We start from the raw sequence: 22,802 nt of genomic DNA on the forward strand, positions 1-22,802 counted from the left end.
GGGAAGTGGCTGAAGTGAGTGGCTCTGGTGTGTTTATAGTGTCTGCGGGAGGAAGCGCTGCTTCCCGCTGGCCGCCTTCCATCCTACAACCCAGGCTCGACGGCCTAGTTGCTCCCCCCGCCCCCCCCCCAAACATTTTCATCCACTCCCCCTTCCTCTCACCTCCCCGAATCTCCTGCCCTCACCTTCCTTCCGAGTGACTTTGTTTTGTTTTGAAAAGACAGGCTAGAAAGCCCAAACCGAAGGACTGTGTTTGTGCTTTTCAAACTCGGTCTCGTATTCGCTTGAATCGGACGCCTAGCGACGAGAGATCTGGCACAAAACAAAATGTTGTTCCTGTTTACAAAACCCCTGCCGCTTTTTTTTTAAAAAAAGTTTCTTTTTAGAAACGAGGGACTTGAAACTTTCACTTTGCCTTTTGATTTCTGATTTTGCATGTTAGCTCATCCCCGCCCTTATTTGCACATGTGATGGTATTAAAATAATTCAGTAATATTCAAATAATTTTAAACGTTGCTGTGTGAAAAGTTCGCCTCGAGTTTACCCGGACCAGGTTCCCCACTTAGTCGAAGACGGTCAGACCGTTGGTGTTTGTAGAAGTATTGCAGCAAATTGAATTCGCACATCGTTTGCATCGAGGTTTCACATTTATATCTGATCTCTTCTCGGACTTGAACAAATGTCCAGTAATATCACGCAGCAGGTCTGAAACGTGCTGAATTCAGCAGGAGCCTAATACAAAATATGTACAAAATCATGCTTTAGAAACTGGACCACAAGTTGTGAAATTGTTTCAACCATTGCAATTTTTGAGATCTTGAGGAAAGAAAATGCACATAAACACGTTTAAAATGCAAATGTATGAAAGGACCGCGTTGGGATTACTTTCATTAAAATACATGAGTCGTAAATATCTTTAAATTGATCGATTTATGAGGTCCATTTATAATGTTAAAAAGGTACTTCTAATTCATCACCCAAGTACTTAGTACTAATGTTTGCATATGAAGTACGTCCTGTTGCACCATTCAATGCGTGCGTCCCATATGCAAATATGATCTGGTCGTATTGATACTGATCAAAATAAGTGCACATTCATAAGCTTAAATTTAGTACCTAGCCAGTACACAAATACGATGTTTCGTTATGAAATCTAATTTTGTAATGGCTGCAGATTCAACACTGGTGTAGCGTTACATATAGGTCTGGTTCTGTTCTGTTTATAGCGCACATTTTGTAGAAGGCGGTATGACAATGAGGACCTCTCAGACGATGACATAGCCAGCATGAGGACTTTTGATGTGGAGGAAAAGCTTAGTATTGCCTCATACAATTCAAGTTACGTGCACTTTATGAAAGGAAAAGGTAAGAATTGGAAGAGAGGTGTGTTTTTAAATGTACAGTAAATCCACGTCAAGATTGCGACTGCAGCAGCAGTGCTGCAGCTTGCCTGGTCAGTGGGTTTTGTTTTGAGTCTCGAATTTCCCGCCGTGAAGGCAGGCTATGACTTCAGAGCTTGACGACTATCGTCATTATCTCACAATCAAAGTCATTTAAAAAAATTTAGTATGCAATCAATTTCGAAACGAGATGACGTCTGAAACACAAGAAAAAAACATTGAAACGTTTTACTAAAAAATACAGCGGTATGAGAAAGGATAATCGTAATTTTATGTATGTGGCTGTGTGGATTGTAAACTCTCCTTAACCTATCCACAAAATAAAATAACTATATGTAGACTTGCTGATATCGTTTTTTTTAAATAATTTGCATGTTGTTATCTGAACCGTCTGTATTTGCAGCAATTGGTCCAACAGGGATTTGGCCAGCGTTACATGAGGATGCGTGGGGCTGGAGGGCGGGAGAACGAATCAAAGCAACTGCCAATTTTTTTTATAAAACATGAGGCCGTTAATACAAGTTCAATGGAGAAGCATTGTTAAGTAGCGGCTGCATTATGGGTTCTGCGGATTCACATTGAAGAGCTACGTTGATCTTAACTCGGGTTATGTAAAGGCGCAAAATTAGAATCCTGGGCAAATCCCTGTTCGATCCACCACGGTGCCAGTAGTCAGCGATTGCATTCTCTCTTTTTATTTGGATTAACTATACATATTGTTGGGTTGACTTTTCTCGCTTCTCTGCTAAAGTTAAGTTTTGCTGTATGTTGCAACAGATTTTACCCTTGAATATGTGCAGAGAGAGACTATCAAGGTCCCCATTATCTTCAGGGACAAAGATGGTCTAGGAATCAAGTAAGTTTTCTAATAGATATGTTTAGATTTCATTTATTCAGTAATGTTCCTAAACAGTGACAGCATATGCCATCGATAATCTCTGTTTGGTACATCAGTACCTCCGTTGATTTCATTCGTGACCAGATACTGGTTAAAGCGGCCTTAATCCAGTCTGAGTTTAAGACGTTTACAGAAGCGTGTTATTCTTTCTCAGCCCACATAAATCTCCCTTCTTTTATGCCTAGAATTCGATGTAGTTGCTGTTGAAATCCTAATACCGCAACAGACTCAAAGATATGAATACGGACCCTTCAAGATTAGGTTTTTATTCACTTTCTGGATTAAATAATTTGATGAATCTCTAGATTAAGGCCACATTTCTGCCGGTTAGAGCGCCACATTAAAGCGATAAAGTAACCAAGATAACGGCGTTGTTGCCGTGAAGATAGACAGTTTGAATCTCCAGTGGCGTATCCTTCCGAGTTACACGCTCTTTCAGTCCACACAGATAGCCTCGTTAACCCTTTTCCCACCCAGGCACACGGAAGAATGCCAAGGGAGATTTAAATACGGGAACTTCTTGACGCCTGTTTATTTTCACCGGAGACAGCAATTCTAAAAGTTTCACCACTTCTCAGCATGTCCATTGGAGAAAAGTGCACCGGGTACACCACACCCTCAAACTGATACACGTGAATGTGGCATTTCCCTAATAAAATGAGATTCTGGAGAGGAAAATATAACTCGGCGCGTTTTCTCACTGGCATCTTCGGATGTGTCAAACCTAAACCATGATCCCAGCAGCCTCAATATTCATGTGACCTGTCTAATCGAGGCCTTGCGGGGATGGTAGCGGCCACGATTTGGCTTAAGATGGAATAAATGAGCTCGAATGGATTCTGGCATTTCTTGGTCGCACAAGTTACGGTGCAGATCACCAACAATTCCATTTTGAGGTGGGGCTATGGGGACTTTAACACGATACTTGTAATCTGGACTGCCGTGGTTCTCGTGGTCCTAAATTTGACTTGGGAAAGGTTCGTGTCACAGGCAGTCTTGCCAACGAAGCGCTCCATTAGCATTTTCGTTCCCCGACGTGAAAAACCTTTAAAGAAAGTGGCTAAAACACCCAAGGGGCCCTAGGGTGACACGTTCAACATGGACATTAGTGATGCAGCAAAAGTTTGTTATTAACGTTACATCCCATCTACCGAAGGGATTTTTTGTTGTGAGTAGTAACAGATAGGGATGATTGCCGGCTCCCCTATTAAGCAGCACGTTGATCTGGCGTTGAGCTGTGCATTTCAAAGGTGTATCGTTTTAAAACAAAAGGAACTCCAAAATAAACGGCAGCCCCCTTATCTAAGGATGGCTGATACACAGTTAAGAGATGTATTGTTTGATTTCGGACATTTATTTTGAGGATGTAAATGTTGACAAGAATGGTTTGCAAAATACTTTAACACCGATTTTCCTGTGCCACAAAGTGAACCGAATAATAAGGAACCTGTTTCTGTCACGGACACCCCTATGTTTAATATTCTGTAAATGTTAATATTTAATGTTAGCATAGAGCAGAAGATCGCATTTCAATACACATCCCCGCCTTGTAACAATAGACAACTAGGTAAGGAATAAGATTTATTCTTTTCATGCTGAATTCACATCCATGTTAACACAGCAGTGATAGGTCAGTGAGTGTATGTCGGTAGCTTGGCTGATGCACGGTGTCAAATCCTCAGATCGATTAAGCAGCCTTTGGATTTTCTGGAGCCCAGAGTTAAATCTTGGGTTCGAGTTGGAAATGTCCGATTAGACAAAGCCAGCGTCCACCCGAGCAATGTGAAGTTATAAATTAATGCTGAAAATACAATCAATATCGTATTGGCTAAACAAAGCAAATAGCTGTGCCTTTAATAATAAAGGCGAAGGATTGGAGCTAGCCTTTCGTTTTTCCATGTCTAATCGTGTTTCAAAACTTTTTTTTGCATAACTCCGAGATTGAGACTAAACATTTTAATTTCTTGTCTTTTAACCGCAGAACACCAGATAGTGATTTCAGTGTCAGGGATGTAAAACTGTTTGTTGGTAAGTGAACTTTGCAACCTACAAAGTTGAATTATTTTGTTGCCTGCAGCATGTTACCTTTTAAGTATATTAACCCGAATGTAATTAGCGGTCGTAAGTGAAGGCCAATTATTTCTAAATTCTAAAAGAGTTTTCTGTGCGGGTTTGATCGATTGACAAAGTCACTTTGAGTGTTATGCATAAAGGAAGACCGTAAAAGGAGGTTATTCAGTTATCATGAAGGATTTGGTTCTAAAATATTACCTCTGCAGCGCATGTTCGCGGTTGAAAGCTTAAATACTGAACACCCAATGTGTAATTTCATTTTTGAAAGGGAGTTTTAATAATTATGAGTGTGCTTCAGTGGAAACATGTACGTCATCTTTATCTTGATCAAGCCATTTGACAAGTTTTGCATGTTCCTGAACTACTTTTCTGTTTTATGCTTTCATTGTTACTTATATACATAAATTTCGAAGTTGCAAGTTAATGCACTGATGTTACATTAGTTTTTATGGTCATACAGGTTGTTTTTTGACTATGTATTGGCATAGTTAAAGGAACAGGTGTGTGCCATTCAGCCCCTTAAGCCTACCATGCCATTCTGTTAGGTTGTGGCAGATTTATGCTTTAACTCCACTTACCTGCCTTTTATTCCATATCCCTTGATACCCTTGACTATTAATAATGGTCAACTCCTGACTTAAGCTACAACTGATCCTCTTTCCTGAGGTTTGGTGCACAAAACTGAACACAATATTGCAGGTAAGATTTAACCGTGGCTTGGTACAATTGAAGCATTGGTTTCTCGCTTTTGTATTTCAACCCCTTGAGTTAAAGTCCAAAAATCCTTTAACACTTTTGGATTTTTTTTTGTGTTTGTACCCTGGCTTTTAGAAACTGGTAGCATAACTCTAAATCTGGTTCAGATCGAACTCAAGAATGAACTGAGGCCAAGACATGTGACTGTTCCATCACTTTGTTTTCACTTTTCCACCCCTTGAGTTTGGCTTTATGTGGTATATCACTACCATGTGGTATGGAGCTGAATTTTTAAAAAAAAAATGCAAGCATTCAATTGTCTTGCCTTTGCCCTTTGTAAACTTGTGGCAATACATTGTTCATGTTAACAATAAAACAATAACTGGGAGAACTGTCTAATGTACGTGCAAACACATTTATTGAGCTCTCATAGTGGTCAGGTTGTGACAGGTGCTTCACAATATAACCGCTGATCTCAAAACAGTAATGCAGAATTATTACAACCTTAAAAAGGACCAAATTGCAACATGTTGCAATCAGTCAATGAATTTGCATATAATAAATGGAAAGGTTACGAGCAAAATGAAAGCTGAATTTAAAAAAAAAACCAAAAGAACTGCGGATGCTGTAAATCAGGAACAAAAACAAAGTTGCTGGAAAAGCTCAGCAGGTCTGGCAGCATCTGTGGAGGAGAAAACAGAGTTAACGTTTCAGGTCCAGTGACCCTTCCTCAGAACTGATGGTGGCTGGGAAAACATCAGTTTATATGCAGAAAATAGGGAGGTGGGTGGGGTAGGGAGTAAACGATAAGATAGAGCCCAAAGAGAGAGAAAGACAGTTGGACAGACAAAGGAGTTGCTAACGATCAGGCTGGGAGGGTGAATAGTTGTTAATGGGGACTGTTAGTGACTAACAACAGGGGGTGTGTAGTGGCAGGCTATGTGGTAACAAGGCCTGGTGTGTGGGGTGGGGGGCTGGGACATGGGAGAGTTTAGGCCCTAAAATTATTGAACTCAATATTGAGTCCGGAGGGCTGTAGGGTCCCCAAGCGGAAAATGAGGTGTTGTTCCTCCAGCTTGCGTTGGGCTTCACTGGAACACTGTAGCAAGCCGGAGACAGATGTTGGCCAGAGAGCAGGGTGGTGTATTGAAGTGGCAGGCAACAGGTAGTTCAGGGTCTTTTTTGCGAGCAGAACGTAGACGTTCTGCGAAGCGGTCGCCAAGTCTACGCTTCGTTTCCCCAATGTATAGGAGACCACATTGTAAGCAGCGAATGCAGTAGACTAGATTCTGGGAAGTGCAGGTGAAGTGTTGCTTCACCTGGAAGGTATGTTTGGGCCCTTGGATACTGGGGAGGGAGGAGGTAAATGGGCAGGTGTTGCACCTTCGCCGGTTACAGGGGAAGGTGCCGTAGGGCTGTGGGGAGGTGTTGGGGGTGAAGGAAGTATGGACCAGGGTGTCCCAGAGGTAACGGTCCCTGCAGAAGGTGGACAAGGGAGGGAAGGGGAGGGGAATATGTGTCTGGTGGTGGCATCTCGCTGGAGGTGGGGGAAATGGCGCCTGATGGTCTTCTGGATGTGGATGCTGGTGGGATGGTAGGTGAGGATAAGGGGAACCCTATCGCTGTTGCGGGAGGGAAGAGAAGGGTGAGGGCAGAAATGCGGGAGATGGGTCGGACCTGATTGAGGGCCCTGTCGACAACGGAGCTGGGGAATCCTCGGTTGAGGAAGAATGTGGACATTTCGGAGGCTCCCTTATTGAAGTTGGCCTCATCTGAACACATGCGACGGAGACGGAGGAACTGAGAAAATGGGATGGAGTCTTTACAGGAAGTGGGGTGTGAGGATGTATAGTCCAGGTAGCTGTGGGAGTCGGTGGGTTTGTAATGGATATTCGTGGCCAGTCTATCCCCAGAAATGGAAACAGAAATGTGGAGGAAGGGAAGGGAGGAGTCGGAGATAGACCAGGTGAAAGTGAGGGCGGGTTGGAAATTGGAGGCAAAATTGATGAAGTTTTCCAATTCTAGACGAGAGGGGGAAGCAGCACCGATGATATCATCGATGTCTCGGAGAAAGAGTTGTGGGTGGGGGCCGGAATAGGACTGGAACAAGGAATGTTCCACGTACCACGTAGCTGAATTAAAACCTTATAATAGGTACTGTAAAATGTTTATGCAGCCATGCTACTGAATTAGCCTTTAAATGTTAATTGTGTTTACATATAAATGAGCACTTTTTGTCAGTTCAGCTAGGTATGGTTATAGATGTGTTTCTCCAGTAAAGTAATATTCATATGGTGAAAGAAGTGGCAGATTTGAACGTTTTCCAAATCAGTTTAATGTTTGTTCTTCAGGTGTTTTATATTATCCAGTGAATGTTAGGTTTCTTTATTGTCTTCTCCTGGAGTTCTCTGCTTGAAGGTAGGTCTGACCCACAGAAGATCATAAAATCAGAAGATATAGGAACATGACTAGGTCAATCAGCCCCTTGAACCTACTTTTCTAATCAGAAAGATCATGGTTGATGTCATTTGGTCTTAACTCTGCTTTTCTGGCTGTCATCCATAAAACTTGACACCCTTGTAGAAAATATAGCTGTCTAACTTGGCCTTGTATGTATTCAGTGACCCAGATGCCAATGCTCTTGGAGGAAGAAAACTCTAAAGATTCACTTAACCCTTTGAAAAGAGATATCTCCTCATCACTGTCCTAAATGGAGACCCTTTTTAAAAAATGCTGTCCATAGTTGTAAATGACCCCATGTGGAGAAACATCCTCTCAACATCCACCCTGTCAAGTTCTCCCTACCCCCAGAATCCAACATATTTCAATGAGATCATCTCTCATCCTTCTAAACGGTTGTTACAGTCCCAATCAGCTCAACCTTTTCATAAGATGATTCCCTCATCCAGGAATCAGGCTTGCGGAGCTTCTCGGAACTATTTCCGATGCAAGTATATCCCTCCTTAAGTAACTAGATCAGAACTGTACATGTGCTTTAGGTGTGGTCTCACCAATGCCCTGTACAATTATGGCAAGATGTTCCTACTTTTATACTCTCTCCCTCTTGCAATAAAGGCCAACATTCCATTTGCCTTCCTAATTACTTTCTGTATCTGTACGCTAACTTTACATTATTTATGATTCAAAGGGTATCCAGACCCCTCTGCACTGCAGCATTCTTCAGTTCTTCTCCATTGAAATAACTGTGCTTTTTTTATTCCTTCTGTCAAAGTGGACGGCCTCACATTTTCCCACATTACACTTCATTTGCAAAGTTTTCTCCCACTCATTTACCCTATTTATAGCTCTGTAGATAATTGGCATCTTCATCACAATTTATTTATGTTAACCAATTTTTGAATAGTAAGCAAATTAGGCAACAATAAGGTCAGACCCTTGATTCAGTTCATTAACGTAGATCATATGTCGTTGAGGGTTCAGCACTGGATTCTATGGTATTCTACTAAGTTTGTTCGACAACCTGAAAATGACGATTTGTTCTGATGCTCTGTTAGTTTGCTAATCTTTTATCCATGGTAATGTTTCACTCCTAACATCAAGACCTCTTGCTAGGCGTAGTAACATTTTAAATGACACTTTATTGAATACCTTTTAGAAATGCACAAACACTACATCTATTGATTTGCCTTCATCCATTCTGCTAGCTACATTCACAAAGATGTCTAATAAATTTGTAAAACACCGATCCTTTTCAACAAAACCAAGTTGATCCTGCTTAATTGTTTTTAAATATTAAATATCTTGCCATCACCACTGTAAAAAATGGATTCTAGCATTTTCCCAATATAAAATTTTGGCTACAGTTTCCTACTTTCTGCTCCCCTCCTGTCATGAGTAGAGGTATTATATTTGTAGCTTCCCAATCTTTTGGGACCTTTCCAGAATCTGGGGAATTTTGCTAGATTATCCCAATGCTTCTTCTAACTTTGTAGCCATTATTCTTAAAACCCAGATTTTAGGGCAACAGGTAGAGGGGACTTGTTAACATTTAGTCTCATTTAGTTTTCTCAGTACTTTTTTTCCTTCTGATCATAATTATTTCAAGTTTCTCCCTTATTTTTGCCTTGATTTTCTACTGTTTTTGGAATGTTTTTGTGCCTTCTGTCAATACAGATACAAAAAACTTGTTCAAAGTATTGGTAATTTTCTTTTTTCCCACTGGTAATTCCCTTGTCTCATCCTTAAGGGACCAATGCTTATTTTAGCTACACTCTTAATCTTCTGTAATTTGGGTTTTTTTTTCTTTAGATTGGTCTCATAGTCTAATTACTCTCATACAAACAATGAAATCAAGAAATAAATAACAGCTGCACTGTAGTTATAATAATGAATATAATGATCCCTAGTTTGATCTGAATTGGACATGTGGCTTTTGGTTTGAGAATCAGCCTTTCTGAATAAATTATCTTCTCCATCCACCGGATTGGATGATCTAAGTTTTAAAAAAATCATCTAATGATATTTTGTATACAAATAGCATTTAATGATCTGATGATTAAACTACATAAAACAACAAATGGAGTGGTGTCTATATGTATTGTCTCTTCATGAAGGGTTTCTTTCTCCATCAACCATACACCTATTGAACTCCAGTATGAACATAATCCTTCAATGGCTTTTTGAGGCATGCATTCAAAAATCAAACTAGGGATCATTATATTCATTATTGTAATTACAGTGCAGGTGTTATTTATTTCTTGATTTCATTGTTTGTGTGGGATCTCAATATATATTTAGTGTTCTAAAAGTAAACCACCAGGATACCTATTCTGTACATTATCAGTCCATACCTTAAATTCATCTGCATCCACCTGATCTTTATTGTGGGCATGCACAAAGACTCCAGTAGGGAACTTGATTTTTGGTATCATTTCATGCTTAAAATATACCATGGCCTTTAATTTTGTTTGGTCAACTATACAGATTTGTACTGCTGTGAATTATGTTATGATCTGGCATTTTCTCAATTGTTTTAGAACCCTTCCGCTTCACAGTTCAGTTGCTGAGCCTATTGAAATTCAGAGGCATTTCATCCATATTACAGATGTGACGTAATAGTCATCATGTTTTTGCTGCTGCCCGATGCTGAATTGCTAGAAGTGGGTAATTCGGGCATTGAAGTCTTTTGGTAATCTCTGATCTCCAACTTCTGCTGTAACAACCTAACAATTTTTTGTTTCGTAAAATGGCTAAAGCTGTTGCTGTGAAATCTTTGCCAAATTCAGAATTTGAATTGGCCCACAACTGCATGTATCTACATTGGTTTCAATGTTATCAGGAATGCATTCTGACTATTTTCGAGGAGCCATTCTGTTACATGGTTCTCAAGATCAGGAGATAGTGACTGATTCCTGTTCTCAAGGCAAAATTGGCCCTGAGCACCATCTTCAGGGTGGATTCCTCTTCCTTCCATTCTCGCATCAACGTTTTATTAATACCGAATTCCTTCACTACTGCACATTCACTTGACAAGTTAGCAATTATTATGACTTTATAACTTGAAACCACCTTTATACTTCATACATTTTGTTGTAAAACACATTTCTCTTTGGTGTTTGCCAAGCAGGGTTTGCACTGCGTTGAATTGTCTTAAAATGCCACTCATCTTCACTGTACAGTTCATATCATCTGCTTGACTCCTTCCACACATTTATAAGATTAGTAAAAAAATACTTCTGTGGGGTGAAAAATAGTGGCTGCATTGTCGTGGCTAAAAGGGATGTTCGACTTGTACATCAAGTATATGCAAAAACATAACTTTTGAGGCCAAAAAATGCCTTGTGTTACACGCTGGAACAACTTATACACCGTGGTCTATAGTGGTATCTGCTATATATGGAGGCAATCTTGTGAATATTAAAAGGAGAATAGATTAATGTATTTAAAAAAACAAAATGCTTCTTGTGAATGTGCTTCATTTTGCTCTGAAGATCTCACTTTGCCTCATTCCAGAAACTTTTTGTTGTGTGGTTTGATGAACCAGTAGCCACTTAATGCCTAACTGGTTATTCAGCCATCGTAAAAACTCCTGTGGTCCATGTGAGAACGGTGTTGGGTAGGGAGTAGCAAAATTTGATTAGTAAAGTTCCCTAAGACAGGATTGTGTGTGATTTTGATTTGATATTGTTCCGTAATGCTACTACTCTTGTCCTCCTTGTTGCAGAGGACACATAGCACTAAAAGCTGGAGTTGACATGAGTACAGTTAATTTCTGTAGGCCATCTGTACTTCAAGCACAGTTGTTTTGGAGTTTGAGGAGCTAAATTGAGTTCAGCAAAATGCCCCCAATACCGTACTCCCACAAACCATATTTTCTTTTCTCAAGCTCTTCAACATTAAGAATTATTGAATTCCTTTTGCATTTAGAGCACATATGGATAATTAAATCAAGCAGGATTCTAATTATATCCATTTACAATCCTATCCCTTAGTAGTGAACTTGAACAGTTTTATTCCTTGACACCATTGTAGAATCTGGAAAATAATCTTTATAAAAGGCTTGTGATGACTCCAAAGAATTTTGCTTTGTTTTTGGAGAGCATGTTCTTGAGTCCCTGCTTCAATATATCCTGGTTTGGGATGGTATTCGCAAAAGAGATTTTCAAGATTGGCTGCTCACATGGGCTCACAGCCAATTTACATAATCCCTGCTTCTAATATTTCTCGGGCTTTGTTTCTCTGTAAAAACTATGTGTGTAACTGGAACATTTGGTGATGCAAAATGTAGGATATATTCAATTTTTTGCTTGCTTCTAACTCCCAAGATTTCATCATAAATTCAAACATTCGTCTGTGGTTTCGTTTAACAACATTGTTATTCCTCTGCATGTTTATGTTTGATTTTTGCATGCTTTTTGCTCTTTTGTTTTGCAAAATTTTTTGGTTTGTGCACGAGACCGTAAATTTTGAAAAGATCTAAAAGAATTGACGTGAATCCAGAAATGAAGGTTAAGCAATGCTGAACTGGGATTGTCAAGACTTGAGAATTGTAGATAAAGGAAAGAGTAAAGCATTTTTTAAACTTGGAAATGGGACGTGACATTTTAAATAGTTCTAGCATTATTATGTATTCATAGTCTTGTACGGCACACCAAATTTGCTCTCAACACAATGAGGATATATGGAGGAGCAGTCCGTTGGATGATACAGTTAAAGCTAAGAAGGCAGAAGAAAAGAAACACTTGAGGAATATTGACCATAATAGATATTCTGTAAAGTATAATTAGCAAATAACAATGAGAGATGACTAATTGAATTTAATTTAAATAAAACTTGCAGCTTAGATTCCCTTGGGATGACTAATGTCACAGGAACCAATTAATAGCAGGTCAGATAATTAACTTCAGGTCACCTGGGACAAAGTGTTGAATAACATTGTCACTGGGTTTACATTCAGAGAGCAAGTGGAAAATGCTTTGACAGAATTAAACCACTTTAGTGTTTCCTTTGTTTATCAAAATTTCACGAAGGCAGGATTTTTAAATTTTTGGTTGAGCTGTTAGAGAGTCAGGTTTTTACAGCATGGAAAGGGTCCACCATGTCTATGCCAGTCATCAAACATCTATCTATTCTAATCCTATTTCCCAGCACTTGGCCCTTAGCCTTGTATGCAGTGGCACTCCAAGTATTAGAAAAGTGAGAAGTGTTTAGACTCTTATTTAGTGTGAATGAATCATTTGTGGGTACTTGTACATCGGAGTGTTGTGTAAAAAGCAGCTGGGGTGAAATGGAGAATTCAGATTTGTTTTTACAGTGTAGGGTATAGTTGGGAAGAAAGGGTAGAGAGCATTATAAGTCAGCACTTTGATCAATGTCTAAAATTTAAGTCGCATTACCATCTACTACTCATTTGCTGCAAGCAACAGCTGTCTGACTTTTGTAGCTAAATTACAACTTAAATGGAAATAGTTTTATTATCACCTAGAGTAACGGACGGCACCTCCAATGCTTATAATTGTTGAAGATGCAAATGTAAATGATTGTTGGGATCAGCACCTTTTCTGATGGAACCATTAGTGAAAGTCTGTGACGGAAATGAAAATTGCAAGTTTGCGTGTGAACAGTTGTTTTGAGTTGCTGTGGAGATCTCCTTGCAGTGTAAACAGAATGGACTCCACTGTGCTGGCATTCTTGATTTATTAAAGAGTTGATTTTAACTTAATCCTAGGAAATTGGAACTCCCTTAAAGTTGAAGGCACTTTACAATTTGAAAATCATTAGCTGAATTTTTGTGCAGGAAGATTGGTTAGTGGTGTCTGTTGATAATAATTCAGAGCAGACATCATTTCTTTCTTTAAAAATGCCAATGACACAGTGAATCTGGATCTTGTTAAAAGTTGATCTGATGAGAATCCCTGTTTCAACTTTTTTTTATTTTCTAGATAGCAACAATTTTTTTTCTCAAAGCTTAATGGAAAGAGCAAAAGACAAAAGAGAGCATGTTTTCCATTGTGATACAAAATTAATAAACATTTAATAGCAGTATGATGTTATTGCGTTATGGCATTGGACCAGTAACCTGGCAATAGTGAGTTTAAGTAGCACCATGGCCATGTTGTGAAGTTCAGTTTAGTGGAGAGTTTTGAATTCTGTAAATTTGTAGGCTGGCATCAGGGAATAAATTACCACGATAAATGCCACGTTCTTATTTTTAAAGAACGCATCTGCCACCACTCCCAGTCTGGTTAATTCATGACTTCACTGTCACATTATGTGGTTTACTGTTAAATACCTGCTGTAGTCAGTCAGTGAGAGAGTGGATGGATAGTAAATGCTGGCATTGTTCAAACCCTGAGAATAAGTTAAATGCTGCAGCTACTGTTGTAAAACTAGTCACAGTATTTGTTCCAATTGAGTATATCCCATTTATAATTGTTCATTTGCTGCTTTGGACAGGCTGGATCGTCATGGCAATATTCAGTGGTGGCGGAGGGGGGTGGTTGGTTGGTGAAGTTGGCCTGGCACTGTTTGATACAGCATCGTGATTCTTGCGTTTTACTGCTTGTTCCAAATGACAGCAGTTAAATATAATTATAGTGCAGAAAAAAAATACAGCAAAAGATAAATCTCCACTAGGACTGGGAATGAGAGCAATGTCTGAGTCTGCTGGGCAGGGTGGAGACAATTGGTAGACCTTTGGAAATAAAACAGATGATCAGCATGGGATGAACAAAAATGATGAAGCATGCTGCAATAAGTAAAAAAGGAATGGGATACAGCGAGACACATTGACAGGGACCTGGATGCACAACAGAAGTGAAACAAAGATAATTCTATCTTGTGGAAGATAGAGTGTGCAGCAAGACCTTTTGTTAAAATTGAGCAAGGCCATTGATCAGGAGCTTGCACCTAAAAAAAACACAACTGGGGCAGAGAAATGCAAAATAGTTGGAAAAGGAAAGTGAGTATAAGAACAAGGAATGGTGAAGGAAGCTAAATGAGAAACCAAAGTGGGTGAAGAGGGCAAGTGAAATAAAAGACTGTGAGAGCTACACAATTACAAAAAGGAAGAGGGACAAATAAACAAACAAGATGATCTTTGCGCAGATTTGACATTACCAATTTCTGTAGTCGGAAGGTAATATGAGGCTGAAAGTTTTCATGTATAATTTATAAAACAGAAATGGGCCCATTTGGCCCAAACTCTGTGTCTGCATTTATTTTATGTACAAGCAAATAGTGTTAATCAGTTTTGTGTGTCCTATTCTTATACTTCTCCATCTCTCTTCCTTGAACTACCTATACATCCTTATTTTGAATATCAACATGGTTTCTGTCTCAACCTCAAACCAGGGAAGTTGAGAAGGCATCATGTTTTTCTGTGCAGAGAAGTTTCTCTTGCTTTCTGTTTTAAACCTGTTAAATCCTGTGTCGGTGATCTTCATCCTTGACCCAGAATGACTGCCAATAATCTTTTTCTATCCATATTGCCCCATCTTTCATGATTTTAATTACTACTATTCAGCACCCACGAGATATTCTAATAACAAATTCCTGTTTGTTTTCCCCAAGTTTTTTTTCTTCTTATATTTTCCTGATATCAGACTTTGTCCTTGTAAATCTGCATTGTACTCTAGATAAAGGCTTAATATTCTTTCTTGTGTTCAAATCCCAGCACTGCATGCAACACTATTTGATGAGAAGGTTTTGGAAAGGGATCATTGCCTCTTGGTTTTTTTACTTCACATCTTGCAGCAAACCTATTGTGGTAATTTAACCAGATCCGCCTGGTGGGAAACTCATCTGTCAGACTTGGTTGCCTGTGTTATAATTGTATTGATTGTAATGAGGTCAGCCAGGTGGACCTCATAGAATATGAGTTCCCTGATTGGGACTGTTAATATGGTCAGCCCTGGCTGACAGATAAAAACAGGAGTATCAGGCACTCTGACACTCTTAGAGCTGGCTCTGAGGGAGCTAGACCAGGGTCAAGGACTTTCCACATGTAAATAAAGGGTGACTTGGTGATAGATACTGGCCTCTGAATTTATTTCAACAATCTGCCCAGTTTTACTTCACCTTGGCTTCAGCATGTAAAATGGATGTTCAAATTAATCCTGTCAGCTCCCCATTGAGTAACTTTGGCTAAAATGACTGATGGAATTTCAGACAGAAATTTTTATTTTCTAAAGGAATTGAAAAAAGAATTATGAATTGCTGGAGCAGATTTTGTTCAAATATGTTATCAGTTGATATGCAAATTGATGAACGATTGTTTTATTTGAGATCATAGCTATGTTAGTTTGCATTGTTTCTCTCTAAAGCGAGGATTCTTTGCCTTTGAAAGAATTCCCCTCTTAAGTAGATTTGTGTTCAAGTCCCTCCACACTTTTTCCAACTCTCTGCAACCTCCTCTTGTCCTGAGTTCTCTGCGGGCTTTGCGTTCCTCCAATTCTGGCCCTTTTCTTATCCTACTCTCCCTTCACAGTAAGGCTGTCCTTAATGCAGTTTTGGATGTAAGCTGCAGCATTCTCTCCTGAAACCTCTTTACTTCTTTATTCCCCTTTTGAAGACATTCCTCTTTTTTTTTTTTTTTTTTTTTTTTTTTTGACACATTTGTATTGATCAAGTTGCAGCATATCCGATCCAAGTGAAACTCCTCCAGGGGATCTCGCAGCACTTCTGTGCTGAACCTGCTAGGCCCTCTAAATCCAGCTTTATATTGAAATTTTAGTAAATTCCACTTCACAGTGGTGTTAAAGTTATGTGCAGTAAATTCTTGATTTGGGTTACTGTGTTTTATGTTGTGTAATGGTGTAGATATTCATGTTTAGTATTAAGAGCTGTATTTTAATGTTGTTTCACACCCGGAGTAACATAGGGTTGCATGACCTGATTGGCACCATTTTGGAGTGGCCTCACCTGTTCCCTGTGGCTACAGTCCCAACCAGGTCCTCTTACTCAATGACTGTCTCTGTCTTACTGCCTCTTCAGCTTGAGGACCCTCTATTTCTCTCTCTTGCTCTCACTCTCTCAAGCTATTCTTTCTGCTTCACATTGCTTATTTACTTGGGGGGGCGGGGTTCAAGAGAGGGAACTGGGGAGTAGGAGTGTTGGTCAGAAACCGAGGGGGTTCAGTAACACAATGGGTGGCAAGTGGGTCTTCGACAAATACAGTTGATGATAAGTGAAAGGGCCAGTGTGCAGGAGTGGTGGCACATTGACAAATAGGAGAGGTGGTACATGGGAGGTAGATGGAAAGAACATACTTTTTTATATTTTAAGTTTTTTTTTAAAGTAACTTCTTTTCATGAATATAGCAATTTAACATATTTCAGCCTAGGAAGGATGCTTTAATACTTAACTGAGGAGAATAGTTCTACAAAGCTGCAGTTTTTGGTTTGATTGTGATGTGCAAATCATATTTGTCAAGTTTTGTTTCACTTGAAGTTGGACATTTAGGATTGCAATTGTAATTACTGTTTCACGACTATCTCAAAGGGAAAATGTAAATATGAATACAAAGTAATGTTATATCCATAATTAGTTAACAAGTGAAAAACAGTTGAATAGGAGCGGCACGGTGGTTCAGTGGTTAGCACTGCTGCCTCACAGTGCCAGGCACCTGGGTTTGATTCCACCCTTGGGCAGCTGTCTGTGTGGAGTTTGCACATTCTCCCCGTGTCTGCGTTGGTTTCCTCCGGGTGCTCCTGTTTCCTCCCACAGTCCGAAGATGTGCAGACTAGGTGGATTGGCCAGGCTAAATTTCCTGTCGTGTTCAGGGATGTGTAGATCAGGTGGGTTATAGGGGGATTGGTCTGGGTGGGATGCTCTGGGGGTCAGTGTGGACTTGTTGGGCCGAAGGGCCTGTTTCCACACTGTAGGGCTTCTATGATTCAGCGAATGAAATAAAATAATTTATTGTTTTTGTTGTTAAAATAATATAATACTTTTGAAAGATTGAAAGACTTGTTGAAGACAAGAATGAGTAATATTTTTGATATGGTTGCTTTGGTTACTGTTACTTGAAGTCCTATTAAGCTTGCATGGTAAACAATGTAGCGAAGCCAATGATGTGTGGGTTTTAGGATTCAGCTTTTTTGTATTTGGCAAGATGTTACTGCTTTTGGATTTGGTAGCTACAGAAACTGTTTACATAGGTCTTTGTTTCCTTGCGTGATTTAACTTCTTATTGGATTTCGATGTGGATTGTGGCACACAAAGTATGGAAAATGGTTTTGCTGTCATTGTGCTATATAAAACATGACAATCATTTGATATACATTTATTTTTTTTTCAATTTGCCTTTCGCTGTAAGAGTAAATTTAACTAATTTGAAACTCTTATTTATAGTTAATATTCGAAGCAACCTAAATTGCCAGAGGATTTTGTGCATAGCTACTTCTTTTTAGGTGAGAAATAAATTTGTTCAGTGTATGTTTTTAGTAACACAATGAAGGATTTCTGTGGGTTATCTATTTCATTGGAATGACTATAAAACGATTTTTTTTTAAACTTTATCAGCTGAATAATTTTAAACGCCTTTGTTGGGTTGAATCTAAATAGAGTGACTCCCTCTCGTTAGACTGCTTGTACCTTGAGTGATTTTACTTGGCAACCAAAAGGGGGAATAAAGTCCAGTATGTTATAGTAGGACGCAGCTTGCCGCCTACAGGTTCTTGTGCAGTGAATTCCTGGTAACTGCGACAGCAAGTAACGTCAAAGCACATCTCGCAATAAAGATAAGAATGTGTCAACCGTAATTTCCTACAACTATTAGTAAGCGACTGAGGATATGGTAAAGTTATCATTATCGGGATACTTGGGTTCCGAATAACAGGGACTTCACTGGCATTAACAATTGGAAAGGGACAATTGATCAGATGCTTTATTCAAACTAATTCAAGACTTGCATTATAGATAAAAACAGAATCATCTATCCCGGCCAGCTATACCCATATTTGTGAGCGGTCCTGGCTACTCATTTTGACAACACACATTTATCTTGTGACAGTGACGAGTTGGGTTCTTCCAGCTGCCACTAGTATTTTGCGTGCAATGAGCAAATTCGGGTAACTGCACTCCCCCATTCTCTATGTGTGCCAAATACAGGGGAAATTACTTGGACTTCAGAGTGAATGCTTTAAAAAACAGTTGCAACCTTGTAAAATTCTTAATAACTCACTGTTTAATGGGTTTGGTTTACTATTTTTTACACAAAATGGCATGCTGTGCAGTAGTTTTGAGTAAAATATCTGTGCAGCTTTTCCAATCAAGAGGATGAATGTGAAATTTGCTTTCAGGTTTCTGCTGGTGCTCGACTTCATATTGCCCTGAGGGCATCTACAAGAGGCACTCACTGTGGCTGATGGTACTTCCACAGCCCAGTTTCCTTTTCCCTGGAAAAGTACCAGCATTTGTTCGCCATCTTCCTGTAATTATACAGTTGAGACAGGACAACTTCTGCAGACACATGGCCACAGACCCATTTCCAGCCATTCTCTAGCTTAGTATTCTGTAGATCTGTATGATGGTACATATTTTTTTAAAAAAGTCATTAATTGCAAGTAGATTGTAACAGATTTAAGAAGCATTAAGCAGGATTTTAATTAATCTGTAATAACAGAAGAATTATTTGTTGTATTTCTTTCCTAGTTGCTGGAACATTTTCACAAATGTTTTTCTCATGTCTTCTTGAATTGATTTTTGCTGTCAGGTGCTGAAAGATGATAGTGTAGCTCTGTTAATTTGAAAAGGCATTAGTACAATAATATCCTGATCTTTCTTAAGATTCCAGAGGAGATGTTAAACAGCAGATAAACATCCTCACTGACAGAGGGGAATAAATTGTAAATCCATTTGAGAGTGAACAATGATCTGCACTGGAAATGCTTGTCAAAAGGTTGCTCGATGTGGCCTGATGAGTGGAAATAATTCAGTAGCGCTGAAGGGAGGTTGTTGTTGGAAAATGCATGGTTCGTACAAAGCAGATTCTCTGCATTTGAGGTTACATAGCACTTAGTGAGCTATCTTCTTTCTAAATGAAAACCTACCTGCCCTTCCAGAATGCTTTTGTGACTGTGTGACTCTTGTCACCAAATCTCTCCTTGGTCTGCAGTTATACCTCTGTTCCAATCCCTCTCTAGTGCCGTATCCCCTCCTTTTAAGCATCTTATTTTGATTTGTCACCTTTTTCACCACCACCCACTGAAATACCACTTAAGTTTTTTCCCTGAAATATCTTTACTGCATTCCTCCCTCAGCCTGAGCTTGTACTTTCCTTTGGTGATTTCATCCTCCATCTCAATTCATCCTGTTGTTGTATTTTCTCAGCGATCGCTGCTTTCCTGTCCTCTTATCCTCTAATCTTTCCCACATAAAAACTGCCCAACCCATATCCTCAGCTTTCCTCATTCTACTTTGTGTAATCTGAGATATTCTAAAACTCCGCTTCTTGTGCCCTTGCACCAAATCTCATCCATCCTTCATCCAAGGACTTGCTAACCTACTTTGGCCCCCAGTTCTCATCTTCATGGCCATCCTGCCCCTCCCTATAAACGTAATCTGCTGTGCTTTGCCCTATGTCCATCTGCTGTCCTTCATTTCTCATCCCATGTCCAACCCTGATTTAAATTGCTCCACCTTTGGTAGCCATGGCTTTTGCTGTGAGGGCCTTTAAAGTGTGGAATTCTATCCCTAAACCTCTTCACTTCTCTAGCTGTCTCTCCTTTTGGACATTCCTTAAAATGTATATAAGCTTCTGGTCATCTGCCCATATGCCTCCATTGTGGCTAGCTGCTAAATTTTGCTTTGTCATGCATCTGGTAAATGGAACGCCTTGGAATGTTTCATTTTGATAACAAAGCTATGAATACAAGTTGTTATTGCTACTATGCTTTCAGGACTGTAGTTGCCAGTCCGACAATAAGTTCCATCATAAAGATGTGCAGTAGTTTGAAAATTTGATATTTCTGCAGTTACATACAGTCAGCTGAAGAATCCACAAAATCCTGTGTTTTTTTTATATACAAAAGAACAAACAAAAAAAAAGAGAAGTACAGCACAGGAACAGGCCCTTTGGCCCTCCAAGCCTGTGCCAATCATCATGCCCTAGCTAAACTGAAAAACAAACCTTCTGCCCTTATTCAGTCCATATCCCTCTATTCCCTCCCTGTTTATGTAACCATCCAGGTGCCTCTTGAATGTCGCCAACATGCCTGCTTCCACCACCTCATCTGGCAGTGCATCCCAGACTCCTACCAATCTCTGCGTGAGAAACTTTCCTTGCTCATCCCCCTTAAACTTTTCCCTCTTTCACCTTGAACCTGTGCTCCCTTGTGATTGAAACTTCAACCCTGGGAAAAAGCCTTTGACTATCCACGCCATCTGTGCCGTCATGATTTTGTAGACGTCTATTAGGTCGCCTCTCAGCCGCCGTCTTTCCAGTGAAAACAATCCGAGTCTTTTTAACTTTTCCTCATAGCGAATGCCCTCAAGATGGGGCAACATCCTCGTGAACCTTCTCTGCACTCTCTCCAAAGCTTCCACATCCTTCTGGTAGTGTGGCAACCAAAACTACACACAATACTCCAAATGTGGCCTAACCAGCGTTTTATATAGCTGCAACATGATTTGCCAACTCTTGTACTCCATGCCCCGGCCAATGAAGGCAAGCATGCCATATGCCTTCATCACCATGGCCACCTGTGTTGCCACTTTTCGGGAAATGTGGACCTGCATGCCCAGACCTGTCTGTATGTTAATGTTCCTAAGGGTTCTGCCATTTACAGTTTAATTCACACCTAAATTTGATCCTCCAAAATGCATCACCTCTCATTTGTCCGGATTAAACTCCATCTGCCATGTCTGTGCCCGAGTCACCAATCTATCTATATCCTGTTGTATCCTTTCTCAATCGTTGGCACTATTAGCAACTCCACCAAACTTCATGTCATCTGCAAATTTACTAATCAGACCCCCACCCACATTCTCCTTCAGATCATCTATAAACTATGAACAGCAGAGGACCTAAGACTGATCCCTGTGGAACACCACTAGTTACTGGTCTCTAATCTGAAAAACACCCTTTATTATTTATACTTCATTATTTCAATCTCAAGGTAAACAGTGATTTCCAAGTTTATAGCTGCATCGTTATGTCTGTGCTTACTCTTTTAAACGGTTATCCAATTCGTTCCTTTCTCCTGTTATTTCCTCCTAGCTCTATTGAATCCTATACCGGGACCTGTTGAATTCCCCAAATCTCTCAAGCTGACAACAGTTTCCTCGTGTTGATTGAAATCTATGTTGTCTACAGGCTGCACGACTACACAACAACCCACCTAAATGTCCCCACACTTAACAAAAAAAAAGAACTGTGGATGCTGGAAATCAGAAACAAAGACAGAAATTGCTGGAGAAACTTAGCAGTCTGGCAGCATCTCACAAGAGAAAGCAGAGTTAATGTTTTCGGTCCAGTGACCGTTCTTCAGAACTGATTGTAGCTGGGAACAGGTTGGTATTTACACTGGGGAAAGGGAGGAGTAAATGATAGGTGGAGATGGAGCCCAGAGAGAAAAGAAAACAGTTGGGGAGACACCAGGACAGCATGGGAGAATGAATAGCTGCTAATGGGGGCCATTAGTAGATAACAGTGAGTTGTTTGTGGTAGCAGTCCATCAAGATGGTGTGTTGAAATGGCACGCAAAAGATGCTCAGGGTCATTTTTGTGGATGTGGAGTTCAACAATTTTAGGGTTTGAGCACCTTCTCGTATGTCCTAATCCCAACCCCCAACCAGGCCATGTTATCACATGGGCTGCTACCACATGCGACCCATTACTAATCACTAATGGTTCCTGTTAGCAGACTGTCCCAGGCTGACCTTTATCCATTGCTTTGTCTGCCTGACTTTTTTGTGCTCTCTGGGAGCTATCTCCACCTATCATTTACAGAGACAACAAGGTGCAGGGCTGGATGAACACAGCAGGCCAAGCAGCATCATAGGAGCAGAGAGGCTGACGTTTCGGGCCTAGACCCTTCATCAGAAAAGGGGGAGGGGAAGGGGGTTTTGAAATAAATAGGGAGAGAGTGGGAGGCGGATAGAAGAGGGATAGAGGAGAGGATAGGTGGAGAGGAAACAAACAGGTCGAAGAGGCAGGGATGGAGCCAGTAAAGGTGAGTGTAGGTAGGGAGTTAGGAAGGGGATAGGTCAGTCCAGGGAGGACGGACAGGTCAAGGGGGTGGGATGAGGTTAGTAGGTAGGAGATGGGGGTG

At 40.1% G+C, this 22,802-nt stretch overlaps 1 protein-coding gene across 1 annotated transcript in view; it reads left to right on the plus strand.

Moving 5' to 3' along the window:
• Positions 1–22,802, plus strand: part of LOC109917965 (lysine-specific demethylase 2B-like) — a 158,697-nt gene that overhangs the window by 1,626 nt on the left and 134,269 nt on the right. The window contains exons 2-4 of the mRNA XM_048611721.1: positions 1,227–1,365; positions 2,178–2,256; positions 4,280–4,326. Of these exons, the coding sequence (XP_048467678.1) occupies positions 1,227–1,365; positions 2,178–2,256; positions 4,280–4,326 (265 nt within the window). The remainder of the gene's footprint in view (positions 1–1,226; positions 1,366–2,177; positions 2,257–4,279; positions 4,327–22,802) is intronic.

The sequence above is a fragment of the Rhincodon typus genome, chromosome 24, assembly GCF_021869965.1.
Source record: "Rhincodon typus isolate 14 chromosome 24, sRhiTyp1.1, whole genome shotgun sequence".
NCBI lineage: Eukaryota > Metazoa > Chordata > Chondrichthyes > Orectolobiformes > Rhincodontidae > Rhincodon > Rhincodon typus.